The sequence below is a fragment of the Orycteropus afer genome, unplaced genomic scaffold (assembly GCF_000298275.1).
Source record: "Orycteropus afer afer isolate SDZICR_OR568_19922 unplaced genomic scaffold, OryAfe1.0 scaffold00198, whole genome shotgun sequence".
Lineage (NCBI taxonomy): Eukaryota > Metazoa > Chordata > Mammalia > Tubulidentata > Orycteropodidae > Orycteropus > Orycteropus afer.
This window is the reverse complement of record NW_006921785.1, coordinates 5,778,827-5,789,852: the sequence shown is the minus strand read 5'-3', so window position 1 is coordinate 5,789,852 and position 11,026 is coordinate 5,778,827. Positions and strand designations below refer to the sequence as shown.

Sequence of the window (11,026 nt, the reverse complement as noted above, 5' to 3'; positions counted from 1 at the left end):
AGGCAGTATCACTACGGAAGTAGGATTGCCCAACCTTCCTTCCGAGGAGTGGCTGGTGGGTTTGAACCGCCAGCCATCTGGTTAGCAGGCAAAGCATATTGATCTTTATACTTACATCACTTAACTACTTTTTGTTTCCTTATGCTATAGCTATTTATGTGATCTCATCTCTTTATGCACTGTGAGCTCCTTAAAGACCGATTGTGTGCGGTCTTGTTTCAATCTTCTTTTATCTTAATAAGATGCTTTATAGGTAGTAGAGTCCTAGTACTGTTTCGTAAATAAGTGGAAATGGTTTGTGTCAATGTATATAAGAATATTTCAGAATTTCTTTTGAAATGTATAAAAATAAACTGCTGTTAAATTAGATTTTGAATTTTATCTCTTTTGTATTTGCTTTAAAAAATTTCCACTCAGCCTCTTTCAGAGTATTTGTATTTTCCTGTATAACTAAAATATTTGAGATTGAGAACTTATAAGATTAGTATCATTTGGAGGATTTTTCCTTTAGAATTGGTGATTTATTAACCTTTTGATTTGTTTTTTCCTGTATAGTTACAAAACAAATGAGATGAAATTTGGGGATCACTTTTTTTCCCCCCAAATTTCTACACCCATGGTGACAATGATTTTTTTATTGTCCATGTTTTGCTTTAAATTTAGAAAGAAGTAGGGAGGGAGATAGTGTTTGGGTGTCTTAACTCTTTCATATCTTGATACTGCTGTTCTTGGATTTGTTCATTGAACTAATTTTTTCCTACAAAAGCTATACTTACTGCTTTTGATCCTTGCTTCTCTGCCCTAGCTTTTGTGTGTGTGTGTAGTCACATAGTACCCTGTGAGGTAAGTACTTTGTATTCCATGTTTTTAAAAAGATACTCTCTATCCCCCCCCTTTTTTTCCAGATTGACAATATATATTAATTGTAGAAAATTGAGAAATTAAAATATATGAAAAGAATATAGAAAACACTTATAAATCTTAGTACTAAGGAAGAATCACTGTTAATATTTTGATGAGTCTTTTTTTTCTTCTTTGTGTGTATGTATATGTCAATACATATATGTAGCTTTTAAAATTACTTATAAAAACAAAATAGGAATCATTCTCCTATATTGTTTTGTTAATTACAATTTTTACTACTACATTGCAAAATAATTCTGTGTCATTAAATATTCTTTATTTAACGATGACTTTTGTGGGCAGGTATAATTCTACCACATGAATATACCAGGGAGGGGTCAGCAATCTTGTTTTGTAAAGGGCTAGATAGTAAATATGTTAGGCTTTGTGGGCCATACAGTCTCTATCATAACTACTCAACTTTACCATTGCAGGGAGAAAGGAGCCATATGTTGTTACGTTGTTGTTAGGTGCTGTTGAGTCAGCTCCAACTCATAGTGACCCTATGTACAACAGAACGAGATACTGTCTGGTCCTGTGCCAGCCTCACAATCCTTGCTATACCTGAGCCTATTGTTGCAGCCACTGTGTTAATCCATCTTGTTGAGACCTTTCCCCTTCTTTGCTGACCCTCCACTTTACTAAGCATGATATCCTTCTCCAGGGAATGGTCACCTCTGACAACATGACCAAAGTAGGTGAGACGAAGTCTGGCCACCCTCACTTCCAAGGAGCATTCTGGCTGCACTTCCTCCAGGACAGATTTGTTCATTCTTTTGGCAGTCCGTGGTACTCTCATTATTCTTTGCCAGCACCTCAACTCAAAAGCATCAACTCTTCTTTGGTCTTCCTTGTTCATTATCCAGCTCTCATCACTCCTTGGAAGGAAGATGGGGCAATCTACTTCCGTAGTGATACTGCTTCAGAAACCCAAGGAGGGGTCGCTATGAGTCGTGCCCGACTTGATGGCACATAACAACAACAACAACAACACATGCCTATGAGGCGATTAAAAATACTGTGGCTTGGGTTAGGCGTACCTTAGTCTTCAAGGAGACATCTTTGCTCTTCAGCACTTGAAAGAGGTCTTTTGCAACAGATTTGCCCAGTGCAGCATGTCATCTGATGTCTTGACTGCTGCTTCCATTGGTGTTGATTGTGGAACCAAGAAATGTGAAATCTTTAACAACTTCAATCTTTTCACCATTTATTGTGATGCTGCTTATTGGTCCACTTGTGAGGATTTTCATTTTCTTTATGTTGAGATGTAGTCATACTGCAGGCTGAAGTCTTTACTCTTCATCAGTAAGTCATCCTCACTTTCAGCAAGCAAAGTTGTGTCGTCTGCTTGTCACAGGTTGTTAATGAGTCTTCCTTTGATCCTGATGCTGCATTCTTCATATAATCCAGGTTTTTGGATTATTTGTGCAGCATACAAGTTGAGTAAGTATGATGAAAGGATACAACCCTGACATACTCTCTTCCTGATTTTAAACCATGTAGTATCACCTTGTTCTGTTCCAGTGACAACCTGGTCTACATATAGGTTCCTCATGAGCACAATCAAGTGTTCTGGAATTCCTATTCTTCTCAATGTTGTCCATAATTTGTTATGATACAAACAATTGAATGCATTTGCATAGTCAGTAAAACACAAGTAAACGTCTTTCTGGTATTCTTTGCCTTCAGCTGAGATCCATCTGACATCAGCAGTGATGCCACTATTTCCATGTCCTCTTCTGAATCCAGGTTGCATTTCTGGAAGTTCTCTGTCAGTATACTGCTGCAACCATTTTTGAATTATCTTCAGAAAAATTTTACTTGCATGTGATATTAATGACATTGTTTGATAATTTTCACATTGTGTGGGACCACCTTTCTTTGGAATGGGTACAAATATGCATATCTTCCAGTCACTTGGCCAGGTAGCTGTCTTCCAGATCTCTTGGCATACATAGCCTAGTGAATGCCTCCAGCACAGGCATTTGCTTTGAAACATCTCAATGGGTATTCCATCAATTCCTGGAGCCTTGGTCTTCACCAGTTCCTTAAGTGCAGCTTCAACTTCTTTGATACCCTTGGTTCTTGATCATATGCCACCTCCTGAAATGGATGAACATCAACCAGTTCTTTTTGGTACAGTGACTTTGTGTATTCCTTCCATCTTCTTTTGGTGTTTCCTGCATCATTCAATATTTTGCCCCATAGAATCTTTCAGTATTGCAACTCGAGGCTTAAATTTTTTCTTCAGTTCTTTCAGCTTGAGAAATGCTGAGTGTATTCTTCCCTTTTGGATTTCTAACTCCAGATCTTTACACATTTCATTATAATAATTCACTTTGTCTTCTTGAGCTGCTCTTTGAAATCTTCTGTTCAACTTTTTATCTTGTCATTTCTTCCATTTACTTTAGGTACTCTCCATTCAAGGCAAGGGCAAGTTTCAGAGTCTCTTCGGACATCTATTTTGGTCTTTTCTTCTTTCCTCCTTTTTTAATGACCTTTTGCTTTTTTCATGAATGGTATTATTGATGTCACCCCACAATTCTTCTGGTTTTTGGTCATTGGTGTTCAGTGCATTAAATCTATTCTTTAGGTGGTCTCTAAATTCTGGAGGGATATAATCAAGATCATATTTTGGCTCTTGTGGACTTGTGGACTTGTGGACAATTAAAACTTGTTTCCAGCTTCAACTTGAACTTGCATATGAGCAATTGATGGTCTGTTCCACAGTCAGCTCATGGCCTTGTTTTGGCTGAAGATACTGAGGTTCTCCATTGCCTTTTTCCACAGATGTAGTCGATCAGATTCCTGTGTACTCTGTCCAGTACATGTGTATAGCCATCGTTTGTGTTGTTGAAAAAGGTATTTGCAATCAATGTCGTTGGTCTTGCAAAATTCTGTCATGCAATCTCTAGTGTTATGTCTATCATCAAAAGTATATTTTCCAACTACCAGTGATTCTTCTTTATTTCCACCTTTTGCATTCCAATCACCAGTGATAATCAACACATCTTGATTGCATGTTTGGTCAATTTCAGTCTCCAAAAGTCAGTAAAAATCTTCAATTTCCTCATGTTTGGCTTTGATAGTTGTGTAAACTTGAAGTATAGTAGTATTTTCTAATCTTTCTTGTAGGGGTGTGGATATCCTATCAGTAATCCTATCATTGTACTTTAGAATAGATCTTGAACCATCGTGATGATGAATGCCACGCCATTCTTCTTCAATTTGTCATTCTAGCATAGTAGATCGTGGTTGTCTGATTCAAAATGGCCACATCCAGTTCATTTCATCTCACTAATGTCTAGGATATCAATCTTTATGTGTTCCATTTCATTTTTGACAACTTACAGTTTTCCTAGATTCATACTTGGGATATTCCATGTTATGATTATTAATGGGTCTTTGCAGCTGTTTCTTCCCGTTTTGAGTCATGCCACATCAGCAGTTGGAGGTCCCAAAAGGTTTACTCCATCCACATCATTAAGGTCGGCTCTACTCTGAGAAGGCAACTCTTCCCCAGTTGTATTTTGAGCACCTTCCGACCTGAAGGGGTCATCTTCTGGCACTGTATCAGACATTGTTTGAGGACTATTTTGAAGTTTTCCAGTAATATATTAGAACATATTAGACAGTGTTTCACTGCTATTCATAAGATTTTCAATGGCCAATTCTTTGAGAAGTGAATGGCCTCTTCCTTCTTCTGAATGTATCTTAGTCTGGAAGCTCCTGCTAAAACCTGTCCACAGCTATTTGAAATACCTGTGGCATAGCCTCCAGCCTCACAACAACACACAAGCCACCACAATATGACAGACTGACAGACAAGTGGTAGAGCAGCAATATACAGTGTGTAAATGAACACATGACTATTCCAATAAAACTTTATTTTGTGGATACAGAAATTTGAAATCATTTAATTTTCACATATCATGAAATAGCATTCTTTCCATTTTCCTGCACCTGTTTAAAAATGTAAAAACAATCTGTAGTTTATAGACCATATGGAATTGGTGGCGGGCTGGGTTTAGTTTGTGAGTAGTAGTTTGCTGACCTCTGTAATATACCATAAATTAACTTCACCCATTAATGGATATTTAAGTAATTTCTATGTTTTTGACATTAAAAAATAGCATTTTGTTGATCATCCTAATGAGTAATCTGATTATTTCTTTAGAATAGATTCATGGATGAGGGATTACTTAGTCAAGAAACTTAAACACTTATTGGTTATTAAAAATATTGTCCAATTTCAAAATTATACAACCATTTACATTTCCACTAATGATAAGTGAGAATGAACATTTCCCAAACTTTCACCAACACTGGGTATTACATTTACTCACCACTCTAATCCCATAGATAGAAAACACAATCTGGTTGTTCAGTTTTGCATTTCATTAGTACAACTGAGTTTGAACATTTTAATATATATATATATATATATATTTTGTGAGTCTTGTGCTGCGTGTTTATATCCTTTGTCTCTTTTTCTGTTTGAATATTCATCTTTTTCATGCTGGTTTATAACATCTCTTAGGTATTAAGACTATTAGTCCTTGCCATAGGTATTTCCTAGTTTAACATTTGTCTGTTAATTTGTTTATTATGTGTTTTGATATACAGGAATATTTTACATTTCTTTGTAGTCATAGCTATTAATTTTTCTTTCTTTTCTTTTCAAGGCAGTGGTTTCTATTGTGTTCACAAAGTTGTTTAACCGTCACCATTGTCTGAGTCCAGAACAGTCTTTTCTTTTTTGTGATTCTTGCCATTTGCCTTGTTTTTTATTTAATTGGTTTTTTACTTTGGAAAAAAAGCATTTTGGTGGATTCTTGAGTATTAAGGTATTTTGGATTTCAGAGAATTGATCATATCTCTCTTCTTGCTAAAAATAGCATGGATGTTTGGAGGATTTTTTCAGTATTATGCATTGAATTACGTAATTCCTTCAAGTGTAAATTCTTAACTAACAAAAATAGGATAATTTCTCTCATAGGATAGGCAAAATAGAGGACAACTCGGAGGAAAAAGAATCTTGAATTAATGACATTTTTTGATTTGTAGAATGAATATAAAGAAACCTCCATTTTAGGACAAGTCTGTTGACTCATTTTAGTATGTTGAGAATAAAAAGAAAAGAGCATCCCCCTACTTCAAGTTGTGCTTGTTGATCTAGTAGGTTGTAAAGTGTGTTGTGATTGTCTTATTTGGAGAGCTCTTAAGTTTTTCCTTAATTCTATGTCTTACTTGTAATTTAAATGATTTATGTAATTTAACTTTTGTAAGTGCGTTTGGTTGAAGGAGCACATAGATATTTCATAATGAACCTAGAAAATTGATGATACTATTGAAGTTTATTTGATTATTACTATATATATTTTGATCATATAGATGCAGTGTAAACCACTAAAATTTTAGAAATTGTTAAAATAATAAACTATGGAGAAATTTATCTTAAATGAAATTCATTTTTTGTTACATTTACAGATATTTTTGAAAGACTTAAGAAAAATGACTTACCTCATTAAATTTTTAATTGACTTGTACTTTGGGTTCTTCTGGAATAATTTTTGAACATTAAATAGGAATATTTATTGAGAAATAGATTATAAAATAATATTTTTTTCCCTACTAGATGTTATCCTTTATGTATGCACATTTGGCCTTCTTTCATCAAGGATATGATCTATTTAGTGAACTTGGGCCCTACATGAAGGATCTTGGTGCACAGGTAATCTTGGATCTTACTTCTTGATTTTGTATTGTATACTGATCCCTGCATTTTTAAAAATAAAGAAACTGAGCATATTGGGAGATTTGACAATTCATTTACTTAGTGAGGAACTTCGGTTCTGTGGCAGATTTGTGTGTGGGTTAAGTGTGTAACCAAAAAATGAAATTGAAGGTAAAAAGTAACTTTATTTTCTAGCCAGTATATGAACGTACTGAAAAGAAGAATTTAAAAATAAAATACCTGCTTCATAATATATAGAGCTGGACTTACTTTTAATTTCTTTTGTTTTGATAACTGAGTTAATGCCTTAATTGGTTTTCCATTTGCATTTTAGCACCTTTTTATTTAGAAAAAATATATATATTTTACTTTTTTGGATAAATAAAATTTTAGAAAGTTAAGGTTATAGAATTCCTTAACACACATGTATGTTGTAAGGATTTTGTATATATTGAATTTCATTACATTCAAATTATTTTTGATACCTGATCAGAACTTTATATGTGTTCTGGGGACATTGTTCTTTGCTGATTGGTGAGCTTTCTGGATTTAATAGTGTAAATTTTTAGGTGATTTTTCTTTTTCAAGATGGCTTAGGCTACTTGCTGAGGGGAGGGAATTAAGTTGAAAGACAGAGTTTGGAGAATGGGGAAAAGAGTAGAATAGGAATTGGAGTCTCTGAATGGAATGTGTGTGTGTTTCTTGGGATGGTTTTGGGGAGGGGTGATGCACAAGGTATATGCCCTGAATTACAGATCTACCTCCATAGAACTTAATCTATTAGAATTAAACTAACAGGTTACCTGACTATTAATCTCTGTGTCTACTCTCTCTTCACTAAGTGCCTAAGTGCTCTAGCTGGATATAGTTAGGATTAGGTTTTTTGCAAGTGATAGAAAACTAAAAATGGTAGTAGCTCTACAAGATAGATTTTTATTTCTCCTGTGTAATGTGAAAGGTTTGGTATTGTGGTCACTTGATCAGCAGTGACCCAGGCTATTACATCTTTTGCTTCTACCTCATGGTTCAGATTGGCTGCTCAAGCTCTAGCCATCATACCTAAATTCTAGCTAATAGGAAGAGAGAAAGAGGAAGGAAGGACACACTGCTTACGTTTGAGGACATTTCTTGGAATTTGCACATAGCACTTTAGTGTATATCCCAATGGTCAGTCCTTAGTCACAGGGTCACACTAGCTGCAGAGAAAGCTAGGAAACAGTAGACTTGGCGCCAGGTATCCATGTCACCTGTTAGAATTTTAGGGGTTCTTTTGTTACGGAGAAAGGGGAACATGACTATTGGGGGACAGTTAGTAGTCTGCCACATAGGGGAAAGTTGAAGTGTTGTAGGCACATTTAGTTAGGGCATCTAACCTGCACTTGGGAGGAACACAAGATCTTCTGGGCTCTAAGCCCTCCTCACATCCTCTGAAACACTGGATTGTAACCCTCATCTCACATTGTTTATAAAATAACGTAAGATGAATTGAAGTTGATTTGTTGAAATAATTGTATATATTTAGACATTCAAATTAATTTTTAAATTTAATTTTGCAGTTTATTCCTCTTAGATCTTAAATAATTTTGCATGCCCTCAAAAAGCATCTAAGCCCCAGTGCCTAAGGTACCTAGTGGCTAATATGGCCTTATTTGTGGTACCATGCAGAGCATCTCAGAAGAAAGCTGACATGAGAAAGATGGAGGAGATTAGCAAACTCCGTGTGCATGGAGTCTAAAATTTGAAGTGGGAACTGGTAACAGAGGAGGCTGAATAAATTGATCAGGAGCCAGTTTCACATAGTGCCTTCTGAGCTACTTAAAGGAGTTTAGATTTCATCTTAAGAGCTGTGAAAAGCCATTGAAAATATCAAGCTAGAGAATGACATGCTCTCATTTGTAGTTTAGTAATATAACTATTTGAAGACCATATTGGGTAGAGCCTAAGTTTAGAATGAGATAGACTACTTAAGATATTCTAGTAATTTAGTTAGGAGATAATGGCATCTGGAACTAGGGTCACAACAATAGGAATGAAGAGAAATAGACCTGAGTGATATTTAAGGTACATTCAATTTGAAGGTAGGGGGATATGGTGAGTTCAGGTTAAATATGTTGACTTTTGAGGATAGGTTATCCAAGTGGATATATCCAGAGTTCAAGAGAGAGGCTAAAAGAGTTATAACTGACATTATGCTGAGTGAAATAAGTCAATCACAGGACAAGTACTATATGAGTCCATTACTGTAAAAAGACAAAGAAGGGTTTGCTTGGGAACAGGAACTCACTTTGTAGTTCCAGAATGGGGAGGGAAGGGGAAGGATTAATTTCAGGCTAGTTGGGGCCCACACACTGACATGGGTAAGGGGAGGGATATGTGGAAAGAGTCTGTGACCACCATGATAACGTTAGGAAAAGGGAGGACACTGACTTGTGCATATAGGAGATAGACGACAGATGCTAATACCAACCAGTGTCTTCACGATACCGCATTACCATTAACACCAAAACACCAGGCTACAGATAAACACATAAAACATCTGAGAGAATCAGATGGAGTCAGTGAACAGGAGTATACTCTATACCAAGGATAGGTTCAGCGCGGGCTAAACTTGCACAGATACCAGTGATACAAAATACCTGTAATCCTTACAGAAACATCAGAAGACAGAAATAGAGTAATCCCTCACAGATAGCCAGACACTGTGGGAGAGAGATCAACAGATCTACCAGCTCAGGACCATAGTACTGGGGGACACCAGACTCAGTTGGCACAACAAAACACATAAAAGTCTTGTTCCTCATCCTACATTGGTGAGTAGCGACTGGGGTCTTAAAAGCTTTCAAGTGGCCATCTAAGATGCAACTAATGGTCTCCTATTGTCGGAAGCGAAGAAGAGTGCAAAAAAAAAAAAAAAGAACAAGAGCATTTGGAAGCAATCAGCCCTAGGACATGATGGCCCTTGGAACGAGAAGAATGAGATGGTGCCCAGCCACTCAGGAAAGGATCAAATCTGGAAATCCTAGATAGAGTAGGAAGAAAGATGTGGAACAAAATCCAAAAACTCAATAATGACCAGAATTACTGGTTGGGTGGAGTCTGGTGAGACCCCCAATATTATGGCCCTAGGAAACATTCTAGGCCTGGAATAAAACTCACTCCCAGTGGCTGGCTCTCAGCGCAGTAGTAAACAAGACCACTCAACTAAGGGTGGCACACCCACATACTCTATGGAGATGCATCCCTTGGAGCGATCGACCACGGGGCACCAAAGTGGCAACCAAAGTACAGGACACACAGGGGTACATACCTTGGAGGGGCACAGGGGGAGGGAGGTTTACAGGGTAGGGAGAGGAAGAGACTGGGTTAGGATTGGGGATGGTAAATGGGGAGTGAAACTGAATGTGCACGTAATGTTGAATGTAAAACTCTGCTCTGTAAACTTGTACCTAAAGCACAATAAAAAAATAATAATAATTAATTAAAATAAAAAAGTAAAAGAGTTAGTAGCATGTAATTGCTAATTGCATCCTGAAAGTGGATGAATTAACCTAGAGGGTGTTAATAGATAATCTCAGTCTTGTGGAGCTATAACAATTTTTTTTAAATGCTGGGGCCTGGACACCGTACTTAAAAATTTTGGTTCCATAAGTTAAGGTTGTAGTTCACTGATGGAAAGTAAGAAGAGAAAATGGCTTGGGACTGGGTCCTACGAAGCACCTACTTTTAAGGGATAACTAGGTAAGAGAGTTGTCAGGGATTTCATTTTACTTGAATCCAAATCAGTGCTCGTGGAAGCAGCAGTCAAGAAATCAATGATGTATTGCACTGGTAAATCTGCTGCAAAAGACCTCTTTAAAGTGCTGAAGAGCAAAGATGTCTCTTTGAAGACTAAGATGGGCCTAACCCAAGGCATGGTATTTTCAATAGCCTCATGTGTGGGAGATTGGACAATGAATAAGAAAGACTAAAGAATTGATGCATCTTAATTGTGGTATTGGCAAAGAATATCGTATGTACCATGGACTATCGGAAGAATGAACAAATCTGTCTTGGAAGAAGTATAGCCAGAATGCTGCTTAGAAGTGAGAGGAGCCATATTTTGTTTCTCATATTTTGGTCATGTTGTCAGAAGGGACCCTGGAGAAGGATACCATTCTTGGTAAAGTAGAGGGTCAGTGAAAAAGGGGAAGACCTCAACAAGATGGATTGTCATAGTGGCTGTGATGATGGGCTCAAGGTTGTGAGGATGGTGCAGAACTGGGCAGTGTTTCATTCTGTTGTACATAGGGTCACTATGACTTGGAGCTGATTCAACAGAAGTTAACAACCACAAGGTAAGAGGAGCTCCATGAGGCATGAGGAAAAAGATGTGAGAGAATGTGAAAA

At 36.8% G+C, this 11,026-nt stretch overlaps 1 protein-coding gene across 1 annotated transcript in view; it reads left to right on the top strand.

Moving 5' to 3' along the window:
• ACAP2 (ArfGAP with coiled-coil, ankyrin repeat and PH domains 2) overlaps positions 1–11,026 on the top strand; it is a 167,578-nt gene that overhangs the window by 91,857 nt on the left and 64,695 nt on the right. The window contains exon 7 of the mRNA XM_042781941.1: positions 6,542–6,637. Coding sequence (XP_042637875.1) covers positions 6,542–6,637 — 96 coding nt within the window. The remainder of the gene's footprint in view (positions 1–6,541; positions 6,638–11,026) is intronic.